Raw genomic sequence first — 27,939 nt, 5'->3', positions numbered from 1 at the left:
ATGGAGTTAGTTTGGTGGAAGAATGAAATGTGGAATTATACTACCATTCAGCCAAGGAGAGCCAATCAACCCACAACTTTGGCTTATCTACAGTTAAGGATCTCAGAAAGTGTTCAAGACACTTATTCATAGCTTCTGTTTGGCCATCACTTTGAGGGTGATAGGTTGAAGAATATGAGAGATTAACCCATTGCAATATGAAAAGTTCCTCCAAAATGAACTATTAAAGGTTGACCCACGCTCAGAAACAATGATTTTGGATAAACCATGCAACTTCAAAACATTGTTTAGAAATAATAAGGCCACTTGAGCAGCTGTAAAGGGATGTTTCAAAGGCATAAAATGTGCATACTTGGACAACCAATCCACTACAACCATAATAATAGAATATTCCCTTAAAACAGGCAAACCCTCAACAAAGTCCATTAAGAGGTAGTCCATACATGCTCAGGAATATGCAAGGGTTGTGAAAACCCTACTGGAAAGACATTCTAAACCATATTCCTCTGGCATACTTCACACTCATGAATGAACTTCTTGACATAAGTTTTGAGACTAGGCCAATAGAAATCCACTCGAGCTCTATGCAAACATTTATGGAATCCAGAATGGCTAGCTGTTGGACTGGAATGTATATAGTTCAGAATCTAATGCTTCAAAGGCAAAAAATCAAGCACATAAATCCTATCCTTCTTAAACAAAATACCATGCCTCAATTTAAAGGAAGGATTAGATGTAGGGTCAAACTGTAAGGCAGAAATCAACTGTTGTACACTCTAATCTGCTTCATAAGCCAATCTCAAATCTGTCAACCAGGTTGGTGTAGGAAAAGACAAGGCTGCTACCTCTCCTATTTCCTCATTCTGATCTTTTATGGACAAGGCATCAGCCACATTGTTCTCCATTTCCTTATTATATTCAATAATATATTCATAGCCAAGTAACTTAGAAAGCCATTTCTATTGTCCATCAATTTCAATTTTTTGCTCTAGCAAATATTTAAGACTATGATGGTCAGTCCTGACCACAAAAATGCTTCCCAAAAGGTACGGCCGCCACTTCTTAACAGCTAAGGCTAGCAACTCCTTTTCATATGTGGAAAGGGATAAATTCTTACCCTTCAAAGCCTAACTAAGAAAAGCTATGGGTCTCTAATCTTGCATAAGAACTACTCCCACACCAATTGCACACTAGTTGCACAAGCATTACATTCAATAACAAATGCTTTATTAAGGTCAGGTAAAGCAAGGACAGGAGGACTTGCAATTACAACTTTCAACTCATTAAAAGATTTAGTAGCAAAATTAGACACGGAAATGCATCTTTTTTCAATAAGGCAGTTAAAGGGGCAGCAATCTAACCATAACCCCTAATGAATTTCCTATAGTAACATGTCAAGCCTAAAAACCTTTTCAATGACTTTATGTTTTTAAGGATTGGCCAAGTAACTATAGATTCAAGCTTTTTAGGATTTGCCCTCACGCCTTCCCTTGAGATCAAATGGCCTAAATACTCAATTTCTTGGCAAGCAAATTTACATTTCGACTGCTTGGCATACAACTGATGTTGCTGTAATTTTTGTAACACAGTAGTCAAATGAGATAAATGAGATGTCATGTCCTTGTTGTAGACAAGTATGTCATAAAAAAACAATGACAAACTGTAGAAGGAATGGTCTGAAAACCTCATTCATGAGGTTTTGAAAAGTTGAAGGGGCATTAGTGAGTCCAAATGGTATTACAAGGAACTCATAATGCCCTTTATGAGTTCTAAATGCAGTCTTGTGAATATCCTCATCCCTCATATGTATTTGATGATATTCTGCCCTAAGATCCAACTTAGAAAGAATTATAGAACCTGAAAGTTAATCCAAGAGCTCATCCATAACAGGAATGACGTATTTATCTTTTATAGTGGCTTCATTTAAGGCCCTATAGTCAATGCACATCCTCCATGTGACATCAAACTTCCTGACTAGCAAAACAGGAGAGAAAAATGGTGATTGACTAGGCCTAATGACCCAAAAATGCAAGAGCTCCTTAACAAATTTTTCAATTTTTTTTTTTTTTTTTTTTTTGATAAAATGGATACCTATAGGGCCTGACACTGATAGGAGAAGTTTCCTGTTTCAAATGGATCTTGTGATCATGAGACCTATTGGGTGGTAACCCTACAGGCTTAGCAAAAACATTCTGATATTGCTGTAGAAGCTGCACCACTTGTTCATCTAATAAGGAAACATGCTCAGGCAAGTTAGAAGTCGCCAACTGCAAAAATAATCCTCTTGCTACAACGAAAAGTTTTAAGAGACTCTATATCATCAATAAAGTCTGCCTGAGATGTTGTTAACTCCTTCAAAGAAATATTTGATCCCCACACAAAAACTGCATCTTCATATCCACAAAGTCCACAAAATAGGACTCAATAAAGACAACCATTGTATTCCAAGGACAACATCACATCCTCCCAAAGGAAGAGTAAAAAAGTCAACTGTGAAAGGTATGCCTTGTATTTGCACTAAGATTGCCATGCATTTGCCCATACTATTAATTACTTGGCCGTTGGCCACTTTCACTTTAATAACCTGACTGAGTTGCACAGGCGACTTGCATCGAGAGGCCACTGCAGTATTTACAAAATTGTGGGTGCTACCAGTGTCTATTAAGATCACCAACCTATTCTTGCCAACATAACTAATAAATCTCATTGTCTTGGGCCCCGAGGCCGACTGTAATGAGATGGAAGCTATCTCAGCTTCAACTTCATCAGGCTTAACAACCACTTCATCACTAGTATCAATTGCCCCCTCACAACTAGAATCAGTAAAAAAATTTCATGCCTTCCAATAAAAACAGCTTTGGTCTTGCACACTTATGGCCTTGGTGCCATTTGTCATCACAAAAATAACAAAGACCTTTTCTATGCCTTTATTGCATCTGAGACTCATAAACCTTTTGATAAGGTGCCTTAACTAGAGGTTGAGATTTTGGTGCTCCTAAAATGGAAGGAGCTTGTTCAGGCTTCAACACATTAGACTCTGGATTAAACTTACTCGAATCAATAAGTAAATTCATCCAAGGAGTTCTCATGCTCACAACATATTGTTCTTAAATTTTGGCTAAGCCAAATGCATCATTCAGAGATAAAGGATCCATCATCCTAATAGGGAGCCTAATCTCATCACGTAAACCACTTAGAAAATAACTCAATTTATTCTTTTCAGATATTCCTTTAATTCTATTGGAAAGCATCTCAAATTCAGCTTTATACTTAGTAACTGTACTAACCTGCTTGAGACGTGTAAGAGACTCCATCGGATCATCATATGGAGTATAACCAAACCTGATCTGAACAGCTTTAATGAAATCATCCCAAGAATGAAAAGCTCTTGCCTCACTGGCATCTTGGAACCAAGCTAAGGGTTGGTTTGGATTCAGAGATGATATGAGATGATTTTAGATGAAATATGAAAGTTAAAAAAAAATATTGTTAGAATATTATTTTTTAATATTATTATTATTTTGGGATTTGAAAGAATTGAATTGGAATTTGAAAAAATCGAATTGTTTATTATATTTTATATAGAAATTTGAGAAAATTGTAATGATGAAATAAGATGAGATGAAGCACTTTCTAAATCCAAACGGGGAGGCTTCTTCATCCATGTGAAAGGAAGCATTGAAGATTCGTTGACCAGGATAGACCTAGTGATATAAGAAATATTGATTGGCAAAATAGATCCATGGTGATGGATTACCACCACAAAATCGAGGAAAGTCTAGCTTAATTCCCTTAACATAACTTTTGTCCACTGCTACCCTCTATCGCATCTCTCCCATGCCTTCCTCCATATCTACATTTCTCTGTAGTGATTGTGGATCCTGAAGATTCCGATTAACTACACCACGATCATCAAAGTCATGACAAGAAATCTGTGAGATTTGTTGTAAAACCTCCTGGATTTTCTTATCCCGAGCTTCTCTTTCTAATTTCAAAGCCTATTGCTGCTTCAACAATAGGCCAATAACATCTTCAATTTGCTTCTGTTGCCGATCTTGCTATTGTCGATCTTGCTGTTGCGGTAAGTGATTCATTGAGTCAATTATTTGAACATACAAATGTGTTCCTTCTGCCATGGCTGATACCAATTGTAATGGACTCAATTTGACTAATTCGAGATAGTTACTCTCCAAAAGGGTTAGGTATTAGAGAGAGAAGGAATCGAGAAGAACAAGAAGATCTAGTGCTTGAATTGTCTGAGTTGGGGACTTTCCCTCCAACTCATTCTATTTATATTGATTGCCATCAAAACGTCTACGTTTAACCACGGATGCAATTGTTTCAGAATACAATTTTAAAGCAAAACGGTTGCATAGTAACTAATGAGTAGAATTAAAACGACAGCGTTCTATTAAAACCCTTCCTTATTAAAACACAGCCCACACGATACCGTTTCTCACTCCCACTTATGTCCAACTGCCATCAACGACCACCTCCCTTTCTGTTTCTTCAACAGACAGCACAGCGCACACACAGCACCTGCACCACCTCGCCCACGCCAATACTTCCACTCCAGCACCTTCTCAGCCCATAACAATGGACGTGATCAAGTCCCAGCAAATATCATCGAGGCCCATCGAGAAGGTCATCGTTCACCCACTGGTTCTGCTCAGCATCGTCGATAACTACAACCGAGTGGCCAAGGACACTCGCAGGCGAGTCGTCGGAGTCTTGCTCGGTAGCTCCTTCAGAGGCACCGTTGACGTCACCAACAGTTATGCAGGTCCTCGTATTCGAAAACTTGCATTCGATTTCTCTCTCTTTTGCTCCTCTATTTTCTCAATTCTGTTTAGATCTAAAGAAACTTGTAGATATTAGGGTTTTAAGACTAGAGATTTTATCTTCGATTTTTAACTCAGTTAGGGCTAGTGTTGGGGTTGCTAAAGCTCTATATAATTCTTGTTTCGCAATGAAACGTTGCGTTAGTGGTGGATATTCAATCCAATGCAGTTAGATTTGGAGATTTGGGCTTATTATATAGTGGCTGAAATTTGGGTTTCTTGATTAATTGTTTTTGTTGGTTATAGTCATGGTTACTATTATTGCTCTACAACCTGAATATATATGATTGTGGAAATCTGGTTTTGTTTGTAACGCAAACTTGTAGAAATTATAGAAAGCTTTTGTTTTAAGGTTTGGCACTTGCTGCCTTCAGTTGTGAACTTCAATTTAGATAGTAGAGACATAAAAAATAAAGTTAGAAACACCTACATGGAAATAGAAAAAGACACAAGAAAATCATGAGAATGCAGCCGGTTAAAGACTACATACTTGACAAAGACAGATCGTCTTCCACACTGTTGCGATTTGTGTGTTGCCATATAACCTCTCCAGCTTTCAAAGAGATCTAATAACCTTCTAGGTATAACCTAAGCCAACCCAACTCTACTTCTTTCAAGCCATGTGGCCATCTCTTCTTCTATGGAGTCCAATGCTAGTCCGCCAGGCTTAGGCTTCCAAGCAAACTGGTCAAAAAGCAGATGCTTATAATAATACTAACAATATGACCTTCACCCAAAATCATCTCTATAGCAGTGTTCCTCCTATGAGAACTGGCCACAAGATGGAAAAACGTAGTGCATCTATCGACCTCTTTTAACCTTGTAGCTCTTGGTTTCTGCCTTCAAGATAAATCCTCCATTAGAATGATCCTTTCAAGATCAGTGATCACTTGTTTTTTCATATCTTTTCTTATGTTGAAAGATGTTGAAAGATTGCTTCTCCTGCAAATGCCAAATGGCCTCAGGTCTACGAGTGGCTGATGTGGTCTTTATGCTTTGTGCTATTGAATGGCTGTTGTGGCATTTTGAAAGAAAATCCAGGAATTATTTCCATAATTTTTTAGTGTTAGACATCACTGAGGTGTATAGTAGTTGGGAAATTTATCAGGTTGGAGGACTCTGTATTTCAATTCAATACATTATTCATAGTATGATGATTCTATTGGGATTACTTTTTCTTAAGGGTTAATATTATTTTTCAGTGCCCTTTGAAGAAGATGAGAAGGACCTGAGCATATGGTTTCTGGACCACAACTACCATGAGTCAATGTTTTCAAGTTCAAGAGAATTAATGGTATTTGTTGGTTTGGATTAACAGTGAGTATGATGCTTGTTTATGGCTTGTCATGGGGAATTCTAACTTCTCTGTATCTGTTGATTTCTGGTGTGCTTCAGCCAAGGAGCATGTGTGTTAGGTTGGTAACAGCGCCAAAGCTACGAGAGAATGATCTAGATATTCACAGATTACTCCACAAGTAAGATCTAGTTGGGGGGGGGGGGGGGGGGCTTTTCAGTTGGCTACTTTCTTTTTTGATAATGTTTCTGTTCGTCTATTAAGTCATTCCCTTGCATATTCCTGTGTTCTTTTCTGTCTTTAAGCTACCTTTAGGGCCAGATGTATCTTTATGTAATGAGTTTTTAATGGAACCCTAGTGACACTAGTTTGAGACTTTTCAATTAGATTAACGATGTATATTTTTTCATAGTTTATAAAAATTTTTTCCTTTGGACAATTTCTATAAAATTTAATGGTCAAAACTTTCATGATATTCTTGTATCTCTCTTTCTGAATGGATGTCTCCTATACATCCTGCATACTTATACTTTTTGCACTTTTTAATAAAGATTTCTTACTTCCCAAAAAATACGACCTGTTTGGTTACTGCCTTTTTTTTAAAAAATTTCAGTAAAAGTATTTGACTTCAGTCCAGAGGGTTTTCATTCTCAAAAACGTTTTCTATTGCATAAAAAAAATACATTCAATCATTTGCCTAGCTTTCAGTCTAAAATAGAAAACACAAACCAAAACAATTTTAACAAAAAAACTACTTAAAAAAATATTATTATAAAAAAATTTCCAAATCTACCTCCCCACTTTCACAAACCCCAATACAAAACACATTTTAAATTTTCCTATCTACTTTTACTAAACCTAATTAAAACACACATCTCAAAACTTCCAAAAACAATTCTCCAATATTATCAAAGTTTTCCTTACCCAAACATACCCCTTTTTCTTGGTTGGCTTCCATCATATTCTCTCAATGTTTTTTGTTTTCAAGTTCATTCTTTTGATCAAGTTCTCTGTGGTGTTGTAGCTATGTGACAAATCCTGTTTTGGTCATTATTGATGTCCAGCCTAAAGAGATGGGGATACCCACTAAGGCTTACTATGATGTTGAAGAAGTGAAAGAGGTAAGAAAGATATCATAGTCTCTTGTCCAATATCTTTACATAGAGATGTAATATGGCTAACTGCTGAGTATATTTCCTATGATTTTAGAAGAGACTAAAGCAGTTTTCGCAATAAGCTTTCTCCCATTGTCCTCTTTAATGTTAATATTATGCATGGTGGTAACAGAATGCTACACAAAAAAGCCAGAAGGTTTTCGTTCATGTGCCTTCAGAAATTGCTGCTCATGAAGTTGAGGAAATTGGTATGCCATGACATGAAAATTACATTTCTGTTGGCATCCTTCAGCATTTAAAACTCGAAAGAAGATGCAAATTGACATGATCTTTGAATTCATGATCTTTCTTCTTGATTATTAATTTCATTATCTTGTTATATGTCAACAGGAGTGGAACACTTGTTAAGGGACGTGAAGGATACAACCATTAGTACACTTGCTACTGAGGTTTTATGTTCTCCATGCTGTTTCTTATGTTTACTTTCAATCTATTTTTGTTGAATCAAGCTTTTCAATAAGTTTCAGAATCAAGCTTTTGCATTCTGGATGCCAATCTCTGAACAAAAATATCTTGAAGGAATAGAGTTGCATTTTTTTTTTTTTTTTTTGTTCAGGTTGCTGGAAAACTTACTGCTTTAAAGGGTTTGGGTGCACGACTGCAAGAGATACGTGATTACCTTGACCTCGTTGTTGATGGGAAGATTCCATTAAATCATGAGATACTCTATCATTTACAGGTATAGGTTTTGTTACTTTTTTTGTACATCTGAACATTTCTATTCTAGGCATGATTTTGTAACTTGGTTCTTTTCTGTTTCCCTTCGCCTGAAGATAAGAAGATATCTACATTGTTTGGTATATCATTTTTACTGCATCCGTGTCTCCAGTTATTTTAAGTAGATCAAGTTTGACTTGGTTCAAAGTATTGTTTGGAGCATATTTATCCAGTTTTGTTTCGTCTTGTCTTTAAATTTCAGGATGTGTTCAACCTTCTTCCAAATCTCAATGTGTCTGAGTTAATCAAGGCATTTGCAGGTAACACAAGCCACAAAAAATAGACATCCTAATTTCCTTCTAATTTTGGAGGTAGACAGGTAATCTGTTTATATCTCTAGATTTAGTATCTGACTATCTCCCTTATGCAGTTAAAACAAATGATATGATGTTGGTAATTTATCTTTCCTCTCTCATCCGAAGTGTCATTGCCCTCCACAACTTGATCAATAACAAGGTGAAATGGCCCCTCTTGACATTAAAAATCTTTTTTTCCCCTTTTTTGCACTGCCACGGATAGTACGCCTGAAATTTATTGGGTTGATGTATGTGGACTGGTTTTTTATTTTGCTAATTTGGTTTTCAGATGTTAAATAAAGAACATGAGAAAGCTGAGGATGCAAAGCCAGCAACAGTCCCACCTTTCAGCGGAAGCTGATTGTGAGGTTTTCTGCCTTTTTGCAGAGGTCTAGCTTTGGGATGGTGTGAATGAATTTTTGCCACTTTTCAGTCCTCTCTAGCTTGAGAATTTTGTGGTTCTCCATTGTGCAATCAGTAGCTGGGTTCCAAAATTGATATTTAGCACACTTGTTGATTTGTTAGATAAACTCTATTGCGCATCATTTTGTGCCCCTTTCATTTTTGAATTTGGTATGAACTTTGAAGCATTTTTACTGGGCGTGGGTAAGGTAAAAACGTTTTGCATCCTCAGTTCTTTTTTTTTTTGGCTGAATGTTGAACAATCTCAGTTAGCAGTGTGAGATTTGAGAATTGCAGATTCTATGTGTGGTATTTGTTCAGGGGTCCCGCCTATACCTGCCAATCACTCCATGTAATGCGATTCACAAGCTGATCATTAGTCTTTGCAAATTATCTTTGCATGGAGCTCCATTTTTTTGCCCCAAAATCTTGGAACTCAATTTGCCTTCCAAAGGATCATCGTGGTCTTGGTCTTGGTCTTGGTCTTGGTCTTGGCCATATGCATGATCTCAACCCTGCATTTTTTTCTCAGGTACGTAGACAGAGTAAGTGCTTTATGTTCGAAGTCTCTATCTCACCATCGTTCCTTTTTATAAGCACCATGGCGTTCCCAGGATTCATGCTTTTGCAAAGGGCTTGTTCAAGTGCAGAATATTCTTGCTCAAGGAGCCTTTTGTAGGATTTTAAACGATTCACATATTTCAATCAAGGAGGATCCTTTGTTGCCAGCCATTCCTAATTTTAAACCCCTCCTTATCTAATGTTCTTCACTTCGAAGAAGTTTGGGATATTAAGTACTTTTTTTCTGTTTCCTCTCATACTTGAATAGAATTGCTTATCCAATCCGTCTTTGATTCTCGATTAGCTGGCCATATTCTTGCTCCTTAGGTTCCAGTAGTGGATGCTTAAGCTTAGGTAACCTTTTGGTAATGAAACTCGTTTTCGCTTTTGCATATTTTACCAACCATATGCACTCCTTGGAAGCTGCTTGTGCAATTTTATCTTGCGGAGTTTTGCTATGTACAAGTAAGTTTGCGTACCAATCTGCGTACTAATGTTGTTGTCTTCATATTCTAAATTCAAATTAACATTGTTTTCAATAAAATCTACTTTATGACCAATTATATTAAATAAATGCGTGTATTAGTGTGCAGAATTGCTTACAATTAGATTTTTCCTATCTTGCGAGCATGCCTTCATTTTGCAATTTCTGTTGCAGATTCAAAGCTCATTTCTCCTTTTTGCAACCATAAAAATGGATAAGGTATGGTGGCTGCACAATCAAATGGATTATAATAATATGAGTATTGTTACATTTACAAAAAAATTACACAAAAATAATCTCACAAAATTATGTAACTTCATTTGATCCGTTAGATCTACTTTACAATAAAAATAAATTTATAATCTGACGAATCATATCAAGACACATCAATTTGTAGATTACTTTTGTGTAATTTCATTGTAACTAGAGTATTTTCTTAATAATATTACAAGGTTTTTTTTTTTTTTTAAGAATATGATGGAATTTCAAATTTTATTAATAAACCCTCAGCATTTGATAGAGAAAAGCTTTTTGCAATAAAAATTTGGGAGTTACACGTATTCCAAAAACTGGTTACAAACGGTATAAAGAAAACCAAACTGTGTACTTATAACGGGAGAGGCTTTGTATCAATAGAATATTTTCGGGGACTATTGGGAATTTAGGGGTGTAATTGGTTGGGTCTAGTTTGGGGGGTTACAGACTAAAAATATCGGTCTGGTTGGTCTAATTCAGTCCGTTTGGTCTGATTCGGTCCATGAATATTACATAAAAATTAATACAAAAAATTAATTAAATTAGAAAAATTAAAATTAAGCCATCTCTTTAACATTTTATACATGATTAATGAATATTAAATAATTTCATTGTATATATGATCAATAGTGATCACTTAGATGAAAATTATATAATTAACTTATACAACTATTATATAAAATAATATTATACATATAATATTTATTTATAAATATATACATTCAGTCCATCTTGATCCGGTCTAAAAAAAAAACCCCAAGACCAACGGATAATTCTATCGGTTTGGTCCGGTCCAGACTGCACCATTCGGTCCAGTCAATTTTTTTGGTCCGGCCCGATAGTCTTATAGCCATAATTGGGATTATCTTAAATTCACCACTGTTCCAAGGTGGGGTGAGTGAAATTGTTGAATCAATTCACTATAAGGAGTGAGCCCGATTTAATATTAAGGTTGGACATACTGAGTTGGTAGTATAAAGTTACCTTACCCCAATTTGGATGTCAAAATTCTGCAAAAGTGTTTATGCCATACAAGAAACAAGAGAAACCAAGCATGTTAAAAGAGCTAGAAAAGCATCTTCAAACCCATCCACAACCAATTAATTAGGAGTTGCATTTAAAAACATCATCTATATTTATTTTAATTTTTCCCACTATAGGGGTCAGCCATTTAACCAACAAAGGTTTTCTTACCCTAACAATCCGATGTGCTATATTAAGATCAGTCAAAACATATTTTCCATCTTTTAATCAACAAATGTTTATGCTATGTATCCTCATTTATAAAAATCGATATAATATTACATGCTTCGACTACTCAATTTTATTAAAAAATAAAAAAATAATGTGGCACGATCTGGTTTAAGATAGTGTTAATATTTGACAATAAATGAAAATAAAATAATTCAAAAAGTTAATTTTAAGAGTTTTATTACTCATTATTTCACACAACACACACTATTTTTATTTTATTTTATTCATACTAAAGTAATTGAATTATTCTACTCATTATTTATATACTACATATTTTTTAAGAAAAAAATAAAAAATTATATACGATATGTGGTGTAAAAATGATTAGTAGGTTTTTTCCAATTTTAATTACTCTGGAATTGAAGAAAAAAAAAAAAAAAAAAAAAAAAAAAAAAAAAAAAAAAAAAAAGATAGGTAGGCTGTAGCTGTATGCGGAGCCGGTAGATTGTTGACCTAAAATATAGGAAACGACGTCGTAGCTCCCCTCATGTTTCCATATATACCAGTGGAGTTTCCCTTTTACGCTTTCTCGCTCGCCATAGTCGTGCGGCTTAAGCAGGCTTCATCGTCGGAAGAAGACGAAGCAGCCCCAAGAAAGAAAGCAGAAAAGGAAGCGGCATAACGGCGTAACTATCATATTCTGCTCTTCCCTGCTCTTGTTGTTGCTTCTCTTCCTTCTTTCTTCATTTTTCTCTTACGGTGCCTGATTTCGTTATTGTCATCGCATCGATATAATTTATCTGCACCGCCCATGCTTGAGTCGCTAGTTAGTTCTGCATTCGTGATTTGTACGTAGGGATAGTCGTATGTAAGGTGTTCGAAGAAATTCCTGAGAAGAGGTTTAAGTGTTTTTTTGGTTTTGTTAGCACTGGCACAGCAAGGGTAGTTCTTAGCTTATAAAATCGATCATGGCAGGACGGACAACTATTTAGAGTCAAAATCGTAATGGAAACGAGAAAAAAACAAAGACAGAGAACAGTTGCCAATCTGAATTCTTGTACTCGCAGTGATTAGGAGTAGAGGATCTTACCAATTCAGGAGTTCAAGTTCCTTTTTTTTTTTTTTTTTTGATCGGTAAATAATAATTTTATTAAAAAGGTGAAGCCAAGTACACGAGAAATATACATGGGCAACACCTATGCATTCAGGAGTTCTAATTCTTTGAAAGCCATTTATGGCTTTCTTGCCTAATACACCAATAAAAATAGGTTTAGGATGCATTAATGGTATTGATACTATTTATCTTTGTGTTTCCGTGTATTATACTTTAATAAGGTCTGCTATGTCGCATTGTTTCCTACTTTTGAGCTATTATTGGATTCTTGAAACTAATGTTTAGAAAGGAAGAGATGAATCATATATCATCCTTGCTTTAATCCTGCTCTCACTTTGGAACTAACCCTGGTTGCAGGAGTTTTTGTTTTTTCAATTCACTGCCTTCGTGAGTATCAGGTGTGCACAAATGGGCAGAGCTTCAAGGGATAAGAGGGTAGGTTTTTATCTTTTCAGAATCTTCATGCTCTTTTTCTTCCAGCTTTTAGTTACAAGTTGATTCATTTGCAGGATATATACTACAGAAAAGCAAAAGAAGAAGGTTGGCGTGCTCGAAGTGCCTTTAAGCTCCTTCAAATAGATGAGGAATTCAATATATTTGAAGGTGGGTTCACATCAATTATCCTCTCTCTCTCTCTTCCTGAAGATGACTTTTTCATCTTCTCTACAATTAGGCATCAGGTTAGAATGGAGCTGAAAGTGAAAGCTGGAACATTCTATACAAGCTTCTTTTCATTTGATTTATTATCATAAGACAGATTGAAGCAATTAAAAAGGGAACCTAATTTATTCTTCTTATCCTACACACTGAATATCTAGATCTTGGGGGATTGATGTCCTTTATTTGAAACTGAAAAAAAATGGCAGTGCCTGGAAAAAGTACTGGGGAATTTTTTCTATCGTTTTACTCATTAATATTATTCCAGTTAAGCACATTTTATAGTTCATAATGGAAGAAAGATTTTCTGCATTCAGAATCTGGAAGTAAAAATATTATGGACCCAAGGGGAAATGGTGTGACTCTAACCAGCCAGCCTTGAAATATTTGGCTTCACAATGGTTCTGAAAAGTTGAAGTTTGTGAAGTTTGTGAACCTGGATAAACAACTTTTGTCTATCTAGAGATCTCTAAATATCTAACCTTTCTTAATTACCATTTGATTTACAGGAGTGAAGCGTGTGGTAGATTTATGCGCTGCCCCTGGTAGCTGGAGTCAGGTATTTGTTAATGGAATGATTATCACCTGCCTGTAAACTATTTGTGAAAGTTTATATTTTACATACGAATCCATATGAAATCTCTGTGATGGGAAAAATAAAATTATTAATTTTGCTTGAGGGAACTGGAAACCAGACTGAATTATAACAGTCAACAATCAAATGAATTCATCGATGGTTTTATTATTATTCAACAATGGCTTTATATAGGTGTACCAAATAAAATAAAGAGTTGTAGAAAACAAGTATTCTACTACTCAGCAATTCCTATACAACATACAACTCATAGCATGTCAAGTAAACTAAGTAATCAAGAGACTTGATAACTTTATTATCACCCTTATTTGAATTTTATAAAAAATAAGAGAAAACAACTACATGAAAACTAATTATATGCAAAATGAACTGTAACATCTTCATTCTCTTTCTTGTATTCTTTTGTGTATCAAGCGGGCTAGTCACGAGCTTTATAGAAAATGCCACTGTTTTGGATGATGTAAACTTTGCATTGACATTAAATATCAGGGGAAGAGTCAAATTTACACTATCTCTTCTCTTAGCAACTTACCTTCTCATCATGCTTCTGTCAACTGTAAGAGTCAAATTTACGTTCTCTCTTCTTGTAGCAACTTACCTTAACATCATGCTTCTGTCAACTATAATCTAAGTGTTGGTTGAAATTTAGAGTCAAATTTACGTTCTCTCTTCTTGTAGCAACTTACCTTAACATCATGCTTCTGTCAACTATAATCTAAGTGTTGGTTGAAATTTAGAGTTCAGTAAAAATATGTTGAGAAATGAATAAATAATTTTTCTACTCAAATGATATTTTACACCACATTTTTGGAAATTTGAAATATGCTCCTGCATTATGTATTCTTATAAAAAATGTTTCCTGCATTCTATTGTCTTGGAGGCGGGGGTATATGATGAGTGATGCACTGATGCTCATAGCAGACTTCCATACACTATATTTACCTTGTGAACAAATTATTTGGCATTGCAAAATGCAAAGCAACTCAACATTGTTGATACCTAGTTTGTATTGTAGGTTTTGAGTCGGAAATTGTATCTGCCAACAAAGCTTTCAGCTGATTCTAGGTAGGTTACCTTGTGTATATCAAGTTCTCTTTGAGAGTTTATGCATATTCATGTTTCCTCAAGTTTTCCAGCAACTGTTTTTTCAAAGTAATATTCTATATTTACAATGAACTATACAGTCCAGTTCTTAAAAAGATTTGGAATGTTAGCTGCCTCCTTGCCATATTACCCTGTGTATATCAAGTTCTCTTTGAGAGTTTATGCATATTCATGTTTCCTCAAGTTTTCCAGCAACTGTTTTTTCAAAGTAATATTCTATATTTACAATGAACTATACAGTCCAGTTCTTAAAAGGATTTGGAATGGTAGCTGCCTCCTTCTTAAAAATTCTTATTAGGCTATTGATAGGAATAAAACTTTGGTACACTTGAGGTTGCATATATGCTAGCACTAATGCATATATGCTGTCATAAGCCATGGTTTTCATTTCTTTGGGTTTGTTGACAATTAGGTCCAATGAGACAAGTTTGTTGTGTTGGAGAACTACCACCAAGCATTAGTAGTATTCTAGTTACATTGCTTTACCATTATGATTGAATGTGATTTCCGTAAGTTTTCTTTATTGACCTTAAAATTAGCTTATTCTGTTATCCACTACTTTCGATGATCTTTTAAGCGAGGACATAAGAGAAAAATTGTCTTTTTATAGCAAGGTATTATAGGAGAAAATACTATTGAACTTATTATGTTGCTGGTACTTAGAAGTCACGTGGTCTAACTAACATGTCCTTCTTCTGGTTTCTTGGTGTTGAAATCTTTTGTAATGAGGAGAATGATGTAGCTCTCATTCTAAAGAGGTATGCTGCAGTCCGCATTTCTTTTTTTAAGGAAAATCAATGGTGTGAATATGCTAAATTGGGTTGTTATGGCACTTAAATGAAATCACAAACTTATAATCAGGTTTTTCATGTTCCCTTTAATTTGCCTTAAAGTCTAGTGATCTAACCCCTAGCAAGTTAGGTCAGTGGACACCATCAAATGCACGTATGATATTACAGATCTCTATAATCAAATTTAAAAGAATATTATAATATCAAATCTTCTACGTGCCTGCTACTTCCCTCAAGCTATTATTTGCTACTTATGCAGGGATAGCGATCTTCCTCTTATTGTAGCCATTGATTTGCAGCCCATGGCTCCAATTGAAGGGGTTATTCAGGTGCAAGGTGATATAACAAATGCTCGAACAGCTGAAGTGGTGAGAACAACCTCCATGCCAATGTTTGTGTTTTTTTATTTGACTGTATGGATACTAACTACATGGGTTGCTTTTCAAAATTGTGTTTCCCGCTTGAATTAATTTTTCTTGTTTACTAGAAGAATTTCATAATGATTCTTGTTTTTCCTTGCGCACCTACAATTTACCCTACAAGTTCCTTTAGAATGGTCTCTAATTATTAATATTAGTTGTGAGACAGTATTGTTGAAATATTCAACTAATGTTATGGCACTATTATGTTATATATTTTGTTTCTCAATTGGTAAAAGCCTTGGTCTTTGTGGTATGCTCCCTCCAAGGTCCAAGGTTTGAATCCCACTGGGTGCGAACAATCTCTAGGGGCTATTGGATTTGGGGGATTTTTCCCTTGAATTACCGGAGATGCACTTGTGGGAAACTCCTTTCCAAGGGCATGTGCACCCCCGGGATTAGTTGGAATGCTATTCCAGGACACTAGGTGCCAGTTTAAAAAAAATTTTTTTTACTGTTCATCATGTGATCTATTTATCTATTTGATATTAGAAAACCTACATCAATATAATCTTGACATCTCCTTCGTGCAATCTTTGATATGGTTGAATGGAGCCTTGGAAGGATGATTCAGGTTCAAAAAAGAAATTTGGTTTGACATTGAGGTAGGAATAATTTGATTGATTCTTTAGATGTGAATGGCGCAGTTTCCTCTAATCAATATGAGAGAAGTGATCTTATTGTATGATTGACAATACAACTGGAGATCTAAGTTAAATGGACTTTCATTTGATTCTCTTGATGAGGATGTAAAGAAATGGTTGGAGAAAATTTTTGAGGATGGAAAGATTCATGAAGTGGTGAGATCCCTTAACGGTGATAAAGCTCCAGTCTTGATGTTTTTCGTTGGATTTTTCCAAACATGTTGGAGGTTCTAAAAAAGGTGTCATGCAGGTATTTTGTGATTTCCATACTAAAGGCAAGTTGGTCAGAGTATGAATGCAACCTTCTTGTTCTTGTCCTAGAGAAACATGAGACGATTCATGTTGAGGATTTTTGGCCTATCATTCTTGTTAATGGGGTATATAAAATACTTGCTAAATTTTGGCTAAATGAATGCCTTGATTCCATAATTCTCTTGGGAGTACTGTGAGTGGTGTGTATGTTGGACATAGAAAAGTATATGATCATGTTAATTGGGCCTTTCTGCTGCATAGAAAAGCATATCTGTATTAGTGAATGGCAGAGGGCTCTTTCAGGAGCAGATTGTCTCTTCTAGCATCCTCGAAGGTTTTTTGAACAGTTCTTGTGGCTTGTATGAGTGTTAGCAACGGGCATTGATGGCATTGTTGGTGAAAGTGCCAGGCACCAAACTTTGGCACAAAGCACAAGTACATGTCTTATTGAAGTAAAACAAACGCTTTGGAAAATAAAATAGAGTTCCACTTCAGAACGGATTGGCTGCCATAGGGAATTTAATGCCCTCCCCTCCAATAGAAATAGGCCACATCAGTGGTCTACAATTTAAAGAGATGAGGATGATCACATGGAATTCTTACCAGAAAAGAAACCTAGGAGCCCCATTCTTGGAAAATCTGGTTGTCTTCTTGCCTCATAGTTCATCTTTATTTTTATCTCAGGTTCTCTCTCCTTCTCTTTTAAATTATTGAGACAATGATTATCATTTTGATTTTATTTTGGTCATGCTTCTAATTGGGCAGTGGCATGGGGGGAGGGAGATGAGGTGGAGTGCTGATCACCATGGGAAGTTGTCTGAGGAGATCGAGGACTGGAATGGTGGGGAAGATTTCTTTGTATTAAAAATGTAAAATTTTATTTTTAATTGATTCTGTGTAGTTATTTGCTTGTGTGTTGTGTTGGACATGACCCAAAAAATTACTGATCCAGCCTTTGAATTTCAGTCCTTATTCTCACCACTATCCTACACGTTATTTATCACTCTTCATGACCAAAGCCAGAAGGAAAACGAAAAAGATTGATACCATAGCAAATGCAGGAAAAGTGAAAACCATGGAAATGGGAATTGTATTTTGCATTCTGGTCATTAGGGAAGAGAAATGGTCTGGGGCATTCTGGTCGTGAGGGGCTGGAAGAGAAAGGGTCTTGGGCATCCTATGTTATGCGGTTCAAGATAAGTCCCCTAGGAGATCTACGTGGCAATATTTCATTAGAGGTTGTTTTTTGGGCATCAGCGGAATGGCCGGTTAGAAGATTTTGCCAATAAAATAAAGTGGTATATGATAGTTTTGGATTAGTGTTGTATGCATAAGACGAGTGGGGAGATGATAGACCTTCTATTGCTTTGCGAGGTAGTCAGTGCTTTGTGGAACACTATTTTTGAGTTGTTTGGGCTCAATTAGGTTATGCCAAAGACAGAGGTAGATCTCTTGGCCTATTGCAGAGACAGGTTTCATAGCTCTTAGAGTGCTACTTTTTTTGATAAGTAAACAAGTATTATTAATTCAAGAAGGGGCAATAACTGCCAATTACAAAGGTCCTTATGCCCTATCTACGTAGGCGCATTAGAAACTAAGAAATCATGAAGGTTCATGCCATTAAAGTCCATAGCAATTGCCCAAGTACAAAGAGTCCTAAAGAAGAAAACTTTAAGCTCCCCCATAGATCTCTCTTTGTCTTCAAATGTCCGCTCATTGCGTTCCTGCCACAAGAGCACCACATGATACAAATCGGAATCATTTTCCAAACCACTTTGATCTGTTGCACACCTCGAATGGGGGTCCAGCACGCCAACATTTCCACCACAGATTCTGGAAGCTAATCCCCTTAGAGTGCTACTTTATGGAAGCTAATCCCGCCTTGCGTTATGCGTTCATATGGAAGAAAAGAAATGAATATAATTTTTAGGTTTCACTACTTTTTTCTTTTTCTAGTTAGGTGTAGATCCCGTATACTTTTTTCTTTTTCTTTTTCTAGTCATGCCAAAAAGAAATGACTAGAATTTTGAGGTAGCTTCATTGCCAATGAAATACTTGGGCCTTCTACGTAGGGCCTCTTTCAAGGCTAAGGCTATTTGGGATGGGGTCATGGAGAAAATTGAGACTCAAGAGGAGATTGGCTGGATGGAAAAGGTTGTACTTGTCTAAAGGGGGAAGAACCACTCTTATTAAGAGTACACTTTCCAATCTTCCCACTTATTATTATTATTATTATTCAAATCTCTTTTTCCATTCCCGGCAAGTGTAGCTAATCGAATTGAGCAGATTTTCCGAGTTTTTTTGTGGGGAGGAATTGGAGAGGAGACTGAGTTCCACTTAGTCAAGTGGATTAAGGTATGTACACCGTTTTCTAGTGGAATGGTTATGGAGGTACCAATAGGAATGGGAGTCTTTATGGAAGATTATTATTGAGTTGTAGTATGGGAGTTTGCAAGGGGGTTGTGAAGAATATTAGAAATGGATGGGAGGCTTATGCTCATTTTATTAGTTTCGCGGTTGGTAATGGATCCAGGGTCAGTTTTTGGCATGACCTTTGGTATGGTGATTCAGCTCTTAAGACCATGTTTCCCTCTCTCTTTTGGTTGGCTCTTAATCAGGAGGCTTCGGTGTCCAAGTTGTTGGATTGTTCTAGTGGTTCCCCACAGTGGAATGTTTGTTTTAGTAGAGCTACTAATGATTGGGAAATTGGAGTGATTTCTGATTTTTACAGTTTATTGTATTCTCTGAATTTTGGTAATAATGCGGAGGACAAGATGCTTTGGATGAAGACAGGGAGTAGGAAGTTTACTATGTGATCATTGTACTAGGTTTGCTCAAGTCAAGTTATACTTCGTTCCCTTGGAAGTGTATTTGGAAAAGTAAGGTGCCGCCTAAGATTTCTTTATTTGGTTGGACAGCATCTCTTGGGCAAATTTTGACTTTGGATAATTTGAGAAAGAGGGGTCTCGTCGCAATGGGTTGATGTTATATGTGTAAGAAGAGTGGGAAGTTCGGTGGATCATCTTTTACTTCATTGTGAGGTGGCAAGGATGTTATGGGTGGAGATCTTTAATAGAACAGGCATTGCTTAGGTAATGCCCAATAGGGTGGTTGTTGGCAAAGATGTAAGGCCAATTCACATATTGCTGATGCATGGAGTATGATTCCCTTATTTATCATGTGGTAAAGTTTTGTTTACCTATATATATATATATATATATATATATATATATATATATATATATATATAAAAAAAAAAAAGTATCATGTGGTGTCTATGGATTTAAAGGAATGGTCGAAGCTTTGAAGATAAGGAGCGTTCTTTGGATCAGCTTAGAAATTTCTTCTTCCCTACTTTATTTCTTTGGGCCTCCTCTTGTGTTCTTAATGGAGCTTGCGTAAATGACTTTCTTGTATCACTTTCTAGCTCCTTATTTTGTTATTAGGTGTATGATATTTGTATACCTTCTGTGTACTTGGGCTATGCCTATTTACCACTATCAATAAAATGTTATTTTACTTATAAAAAAGTATATCCTGTATATTCTGTGTAACTAGACAACATCCTTTTCAATTTTCAATAAAGCTTAAGTACTTAAAAGAATGGTTAATTCAACTTCTATCTACATGTATAAGTTCATGATAGCCAAATAATTCCAGTCAGTGCTCAGAAACTGTTTTTTTAACTTCCCTATTTTTTGTAGTTTCTTCATCTCAAATATCCGTGAGTTGCTTAGAAAAATAACTGAATAAGGATGACAGATATAAAGGAATCCGAGATTTTTGGCTTCTCTGCAGTAATTGATGTTTAATATTTGCCAAGGGATTGCTTGTTGCATGATGGCTTGCAAATCCCAGATGTATCACCCAGTATTTATCTTGCTCTCCCATTTTTTTCATTTCAGGTCATTAGACATTTTGACGGTTGCAAGGCTGACCTAGTTGTTTGCGATGGTGCTCCTGATGGTAAAATGATATTTATGGCTTTGACTTTGTTTAGGGTTCCAACTCGTTTTCACTGATGTTTTGCATTTTTTTAACGTAGCTTTATGCTGTTCTGTTTCCAGTAACTGGTCTTCATGACATGGATGAATTTGTACAATCCCAGCTCATACTAGCGGTAAAATCTAGTTCCTCATAGACTTTCCAATGTCTTTGTTGGTATACTTACCTTATCCAGAATTTACTATTATGGATACTTTAGGATGATAGTTAACTTTTCAGAAGAAACAGAAATACGTGCTAGTTACATATTAAGCTACTGTGCCTTACTATTCAGTTTTATCATATTTATTTTATATGTTCAAAACTGGAATATAGACTATTATGCAGTTTGTCATTATTATAGTAGGTCCTTTGCAACCTGCATTTTGTTATGTCGTTATTCTGATGATTTGTACCTAGGTTAATGCATTTATGTCTCTCTGTTAACTTTGTCGTAATGTGAACAATTTAGATTAAATAATGTGAAAAGTTAGGGAGCCACCTGTAGCTTAAATTTGTGTGGGTATTATTAAGGGAGTTATTGGCTAGGATTAACTGAAAATATTGAAAAAAAGTAGTGAGAAAGAAAATTATTAATCAATTTCTTTGTGACTTAATTTGAGACCCTAATACAGTACCCAAATATTGTTATAATATTTTCCAACAACTTGCAAAAGAAAACAAGAAGATCTTAGAATATTTTTCCAACTGAAATTTGAACCAGTGCCGCTGTTCATCCTTGATATTGTGCAAGATGTTCTTCCATTTGACCACTATTTGTGGACCGTGGTTGTATTGTGGCTTTCTTCCTGTTTTAGGGATGCAGTTGGTTTCTACCATATATAAGTTTTGCTGAAGTTCGTGTTAGATTGTAACCGAATGGGCCATCTTTCTTGCAGGGCTTAACAATTGTTGCCCATGTACTTAGAGAAGGTGGAAAGTTTATAGCAAAAATATTTCGGGGGAAAGATACAAGTCTTCTGTACTGTCAGGTAAATCAAATGCTTATCGAAGCTCTCGATATGAGAAGTCAATTTCTTGAGATATGGTACAGCTGTCTATAATATATTATTATGTTCAGGGGAAAGCCTATATAATCCTTTTGTCCTTTCAATTTATCATTCATTGGTAAAGTATATTAAGGTGTGACGCAAGGTTTCACTTAATGCTAGTAATAGGATAGATGATTCTTACTGGAATTTTGAACAAAATGCAAGAAATAATGAACTTTTGTTGCCCAAGCCAAGGGGCTTGTGTTGGAACTTAGCCATTGGGAGAATGGGACTGTTTCTCTCATGCCCCTAAATCAGTTGTCTCCCACAGTAAAAACTTTACAATGATTTTATAGACTGATCAAGGCCAATCAGGAAATGGCACATTGAATACCCTTTCAATCAGTGGGTTCCTACTTATAGGAGTTGTGAGGGATTTCAGTTGAGCTTTTGCTTGTTTAATGACTATATCTGCTCCCAGTCATTGTGAAATTATCTTGTTTACACTGGAGTAGTGAAACAAGTTATCGTCTCTGGCTTCACCTAGAAGTGCTTGCAGATCTTTCTTCCTTCTATTTTATTTTTGTCTTTGGCATTAATATTTGTCTATTTTATGCCTAATTTGTGTATGACAGGAACCAAACTGACACAGAATGTTCATTACCTTTTTGTTCCTTCTGTTGCAGCTTAAATTATTTTTTCCTCTAGTGACTTTTGCAAAACCAAAAAGCAGCCGAAATTCCAGCATAGGTAAGGCCAAAGCGACTTTTCCTTTTTTCCTCTAGTGTGAAAAAATTCCAGCGTATTTTTTTCTCTAGTGACTTTTCCTTTTTTCCTTCTCTCATAGGCTCTTGGCACTACCAAAATTCTGTGACCAAATTAAGGAAAATCTATGATATTAGATTAATAATTATCTGTCTGATATAGTTTGTAATCCAAACTAATGTTTTTTACTTCTTTCCATACAGAGGCATTTGCAGTTTGCGAGAATTATTCCCCTCCTGAAGGATTTGATCCAAAAAACCTCCACCGCCTGCTAGAAAAGGTGGGGAGCCCATCTGGGGCAAACAATCTAGGTAATGTGATATTCCACACGATTGTATCTTTTGTATATGTTATATTTAGTGCTTTTAACAGGTGGGTAGTCCATCTTGGGGGAAATACTTTCTAACAGTCTAATGGTAAATTTATAAAAAGTGCTTTAAGCACCTAAAAAAGTCGAAAATCCACTTTTTTAAAAAGTACCAATTGAAGCTTTTGTTGGCAAGCTCCTGCAGATAATGTAAAAACTAGCACAACTAACTTTAAAAGCACTTTAAGCGAATGTTTATTAAACAGTAAATAACTTTTAAATACTAGAAGTTTTTAACAAGGCTCAACAATAAAAAGCTCTATTACCTATAGCAATCCCAAACAAGACACTTGGTTAGAGTTGCATTCTTGCTCGAGGGATTTTGTTTTGAACTTAGACAATTTAAAAATAGTCACGTGTTGGAATGAAAATTGCAAATCCGGAAACTGAGGCTTCCCATTGAAGTGTTTTCTTGAATAGTTTTTGTGGTACAGTAGCATCTTAAAAAGTGTTTTGGGAAAAAAAATAAAAATAAAAAAGATGGAGAGATCTCTCCCCCACCTTGCGGGCAGTGCCAAAGGCTGCATGCGAGGAGGGCAGCCCTTTCCTGTTTATTTTTTTTTTTTCTTAACATGTGGGTTGTAGGGTTTTTTTTTTTTTTTTTTTTTTTAAAAAAAAAAAAAAAAAAAACCAGTTTTGGAAACTGTTTAAAAAAAAGGGGCAAAAATCTTGGTAAATGTTCTCAATGACTGAAAATAAACAAGCAAAGCGGGACTTCCTAGCTTTCATGTTCCTTTTTGGGCTTTTAGTTGAATTATAAGGAGTCCTGATTTGATTCTATTATGATAATATGTCTTATTGGTGGGAGTAATGATATAATGTTGGATAACAGATTGCAGTAGTGGGTGGTTGGAAGGGCCAAATAAGGTGTATATCCCATTTCTAGCTTGCGGGGACCTCTCTGGATACGATTCTGACAGGTCATATCCATTACCTAAAGTTGCTGATGGAATTTACAAGAGTTTGGATCCTGTACAGCCCCCAATCGCCCCTCCTTATAAGAGAGCTCTTGAATTGAAGAAAGCATCCAGTCATGGAATCCAAGAGCTTGAAAAGCTCTCCCTTGATTCTTGATCCTGGAAATTTATCTGTGTATGCTACTCAAAATGGCTTAATTTCTTATAGGAAAGTACCAATTGATGAATGGATAGACAAAAATTATCGTAATAAACCTTTGGACATTTTGTTGTTCATTAAACAATCATTGGTCTTCGTCCTACTGTTCTAAATGTCCCACAGATTGAAAATGGATTTTTGATGACAGACTCAAATCTTTTCCCAGATGCCTACAAGCAAATCTCGAGATAAATTGATGGTACCGAGGGCTGGCCAACGGGGGTCTTTGCAACTCTGGCCTGTCCGTTGAATCTGCCGGGCTGCAGGGGTAACACGGGTGGGTAGATAGAATAAACACTTGACATCAGATACTATTCATCATTTCACACTCCACATTCGATGAAAAATACTCACACCTTATGAAAAAATTATAGGAGTGAGGTGTGAGAGTGAATAGTGGCTAATGCATATTATAGAGAGATAAAACAAATATGTGATTTTCGTGCTATCATAATTTCTTCACCACAAGTGAGAAAAGTAGACTTGAAACAAAATAAAAACAAAACTCTAACTATATGTTACTTTCAATCAATTTAAGTGCACGTATCACCCGATAATCTGAATTATAATACACCACAGACTATCCATTACGCAACAAAAGAAGTTTTGATACAATAAATTTAATGGCTAACACGTGAGGTTGGACCATGGCCTAATGGAGAAAATAGGTCTTAAGAAGGAAGATATTCACCGGAATATACTACAATTCTTGTATAGCCTCGACTTACGTAACAATTGACTTTAAAACAGTCACCTATTATTTATTTCTTAATTTATTATTATTATTTTTAATCATTTAGAAGGGTATGCCGAGTCCTGAGTTTTAAAAAAAAGTAATAATATAAATGGGAATAGAGGATTTATTCGATCACAAGTTTGCAATTATTCAAGAAGTATGTGGAACTGTATTGGCACATAGGGCTCATACGCTAGCTGTAAAGAGGAATGGATGGTCAAATTTTAACGATTTGATATCCAAGAATTGGATGGAGTATCGCGTGTCGTATTTTGAGCTTCGCAGTGGATGGCATATGAGGCCAATGTGCTACTTTGGGCAACTTGTGAGGCGCACTCACCCACCTTTTGCCACACCAGTTCTTCCAACTTATAAATTGGTTTCTTGAGAATCTGATATAACGATGCATGTAGTTCAAAGGTGATCAAAGGGCGGTTGGAGGGGTACATTCATTCCCCACTAGGCTAGGCCAGTCCACCTCGATAAGGCACAAAGGCCAGAAGATAACTTGCCCACCAAATGGTAAATGGGGAGAGGGTCCAAGGTCAGCACTAGAAGAGGATCAACATAGGAAGATAGGACAATACTCATATTGGCACGCCTTCGCTAAAATAATTTGTTGGAGAGTTACGCTGCATTAAATGAACCAATGCGGATAGTAGGTAGGAGATCCCAGTGAGAGGCTCTGTCCCTGATAGGACGCCCAGATAAATGCTGCACTTCACCACTTGTCATAGGAGGCGTGACTCGCAAAAGCCATGCCGCATTTAATGTGATAGCATGACACCCAATACAGTGGGCAAACATCTCAGGCATAAAGGAAGCAGAGGTCTTACCAGAGGAGAGTGGATATAAAAGCCAAACCTCATGGAAGATATGGAGGATTATTATAAAAACACTACACAAAAAAACTAACTTATATGTTGGTGGTGTCACCCACCTATCGGACCTTCACGTTTCTTGTATTATAAGTTCATTGAGCTCGTTGGCCAGAATGTGAAAGATGTCTAGAACAGTAGTATATCGGCCATTTTTTGTTCTAAATTATAAAAGGAACTAACAAGAAATTCACATCCATACCACCTTCTAAGCATGGGAGGAAGAGGGAGGAGGAGGCGAAATTTCTTCCCCACTCAGTGGCCCGTTTCGTGAATTGAAAGGAGAAAGTTTAGAGAGAGCAGGAGAAATACAGTAAGAAAGGGAGGGTATAATATATATCTTTTGAGGTAAGAATTTGACATTGTTCTAAAAGAGCAAATGCGTCACTCACATCAGATTTGACTGGAAACTGTGCAATGTTTGACTCTGCGTAGGCTTGCCAAGCGCAAGACATGATTTGAAAACGTGCCTTTATTGCATTATTGGAAAGTATATAGACATAGAAGGGTAGAGTAGGACATCAAAATGACAGAAATTGCGAGTGACAAAGGCCTCATAGAACATTATTTATTTTGTGGGGATGGGTTTTGTCTAGAGTTAATGGAGCAATCAAGTTGTACTAAAAGTTATAAAAGAAAAGTACAAAACACTTCCATGGGAATTGCACGTGGTTTTAGTCTCACCAATGCAAGAGTGTATACACACCCACCAAAGCATAGGTAGGAGTAAGGACCTGATAGAAACGAAAACTGTGTTTTTAAATACAAGCCATAGATCCATACTTTTGTAATAATCATAATTAAAAGAAGAGTTTTGATACTCATAAGAACTGCCAATTCACTTAAATTCAATTAATGGTAGAAAATATACATTCCCTCTAATACTACTTTAGGAACCATAAATTGCTAATCAGATTGAATTCATTGATGTTAAGTTGGCTCAGTTTGGATACCAAAATCATCTCAACCTATCTCATTTCATCTCATCATTATAATTTTCATAAATTCTCACATAAAATACAATAAACAATTCAATTTTTTCTAATCTCAAAATAATAATAATATTAAAAAAATATTCTAACAATATTTTATTCAATTTTCAACTCTCATCTAAAATCATCTCATCTCATCTTACTATCCAAACCCAAGATCTCACCCTATGAATTACTTATAAAAAAAGGATGACCTATTTTAAAAAAAGTCTTGCTACTCTACTGCCTGAAGTATATTGCTAGAGTTGTCCCATTGATGGGACACCATCACTTGGTGCCATATGATTTATTAAAAAAATATATATTCAAAATAAAATAGAGTTTGAAAATACACAAAAATATATATTTACCTCTTTTTATATTTATATTTTTAAATTTTTAATAAATCAAGCGGTTGGTGACACGTTAACTGGGTAATTCCAACAGTTTACTTCAGACAACATATTAACATTTCTCTTTTTAAAAATATAACAGAGAGTGACAATACCGGCTCTCCATGCAGCACAATCCAATTTTTTTCTCCTTTTGCTTGAAAAGAGAGTTGTTAATGATTCATATTTCATTTTAAGAATGAAGTGCATATCCAAATAATTGAAGGCAAAGAATCTATGGAAATGGCAAGGGAGCAAGCACATCATGCAAACGCCAATTGTCAAACAAGATGTTAGCTGTATGGATATCATCACCTCATATATTTTCTTGACAGGAAAACCAGAAAAAGAAAAAGGAAACTGTTAGAAATACTATATCAGAATCCTAGTGGAAACGATATTATCTAATTGGCTAATCGTACATCTAGTATAGTCGTTCTATAAATTCTTTGTCATCGATGTTGTTCATCAGAAATCCTCCTAGTAATGTGGAGTGTGTTACGTGGTAATATACCAGAGCAACACCTACATATTCTACAGCCTAGATGCCGGGACTAGAGAGAAACATTTGAGAGAGAGAACTTGTTTGTGATGCAAGTGTCTTATCAACAAGGGAGGAGGGGCTATGTAAATAGCTCCTCTAAGTGTAACTCCTAGCTGGCCATTAAAGGCCAACCATCAAGGCTCATGAAGTGTTTTAAGAGCATTTTCATAACCCACAAGAAAAAGGGAAGGGGTGCCCACTATGGGTGCCCCTTTCTTGCATCTCTCACTCGCACATAGTGGACAAGACCCAGGTCTGCATCTCTCAATATGTTCTCAATCTTACTCATACTGGCAATAGGTTGTGTGACCACTAAGCACAACTGTAAAAGAAAAAATGGGAGCACTATACCAAATCTCTCTAAGAGAAGACCAGCATAGCAATATCCCTAAAATTGTC

The 27,939-nt window shown here is 35.9% G+C and overlaps 2 protein-coding genes across 2 annotated transcripts; both read left to right on the top strand.

Annotated features, from left to right (window-relative positions):
• Positions 1 to 4,456: 4,456 nt before the first annotated feature.
• On the top strand, positions 4,457 to 8,956 carry LOC121267348 (26S proteasome non-ATPase regulatory subunit 7 homolog B-like). Its single transcript, XM_041171211.1, has 10 exons — positions 4,457 to 4,783; positions 6,044 to 6,135; positions 6,237 to 6,316; positions 7,160 to 7,256; positions 7,423 to 7,498; positions 7,641 to 7,699; positions 7,867 to 7,989; positions 8,230 to 8,287; positions 8,398 to 8,483; positions 8,613 to 8,956. The coding sequence occupies exons 1-10, from the start codon at positions 4,597 to 4,599 to the stop codon at positions 8,682 to 8,684; spliced, it is 930 nt and encodes a 309-aa protein (XP_041027145.1). The 5' UTR covers positions 4,457 to 4,596; the 3' UTR covers positions 8,685 to 8,956.
• A 2,810-nt stretch (positions 8,957 to 11,766) lies between these two features.
• Positions 11,767 to 24,186, top strand: LOC121267347 (putative tRNA (cytidine(32)/guanosine(34)-2'-O)-methyltransferase). The gene is made up of 12 exons (XM_041171210.1): positions 11,767 to 11,905; positions 12,691 to 12,768; positions 12,843 to 12,936; positions 13,500 to 13,549; positions 14,601 to 14,650; positions 15,740 to 15,848; positions 20,701 to 20,761; positions 20,863 to 20,915; positions 21,679 to 21,771; positions 22,458 to 22,521; positions 22,740 to 22,847; positions 23,736 to 24,186. Exons 2-12 carry the CDS (start codon positions 12,742 to 12,744, stop codon positions 23,975 to 23,977), a joined length of 951 nt encoding a protein of 316 aa, XP_041027144.1. The 5' UTR covers positions 11,767 to 11,905; positions 12,691 to 12,741; the 3' UTR covers positions 23,978 to 24,186.
• Positions 24,187 to 27,939: the final 3,753 nt, after the last annotated feature.

This window comes from Juglans microcarpa x Juglans regia, chromosome 5S, assembly GCF_004785595.1.
Source record: "Juglans microcarpa x Juglans regia isolate MS1-56 chromosome 5S, Jm3101_v1.0, whole genome shotgun sequence".
Lineage (NCBI taxonomy): Eukaryota > Viridiplantae > Streptophyta > Magnoliopsida > Fagales > Juglandaceae > Juglans > Juglans microcarpa x Juglans regia.
Note: the sequence above shows the minus strand (reverse complement) of the source record. Positions and strands in the feature narration are given on the sequence as shown.

What these genes read in the sequence shown, in the direction of transcription:
- LOC121267347 (XM_041171210.1), top strand. Translation starts at nt 12,742, where the DNA reads ATGGGCAGAGCTTCAAGGGATAAGAGG. An exon ending in GGAATTCAATATATTTGAAG is followed by an intron (nt 12,937 to 13,499) that starts GTGGGTTCACAT and finishes TTTGATTTACAG; the next exon opens with GAGTGAAGCGTGTGGTAGAT. An exon ending in TTGCGATGGTGCTCCTGATG is followed by an intron (nt 20,762 to 20,862) that starts GTAAAATGATAT and finishes TTCTGTTTCCAG; the next exon opens with TAACTGGTCTTCATGACATG.
- LOC121267348 (XM_041171211.1), top strand. Translation starts at nt 4,597, where the DNA reads ATGGACGTGATCAAGTCCCAGCAAATATCATCGAGGCCCATCGAGAAG. An exon ending in ATTCACAGATTACTCCACAA is followed by an intron (nt 6,317 to 7,159) that starts GTAAGATCTAGT and finishes GTGGTGTTGTAG; the next exon opens with CTATGTGACAAATCCTGTTT. An exon ending in GTTAATCAAGGCATTTGCAG is followed by an intron (nt 8,288 to 8,397) that starts GTAACACAAGCC and finishes TCCCTTATGCAG; the next exon opens with TTAAAACAAATGATATGATG.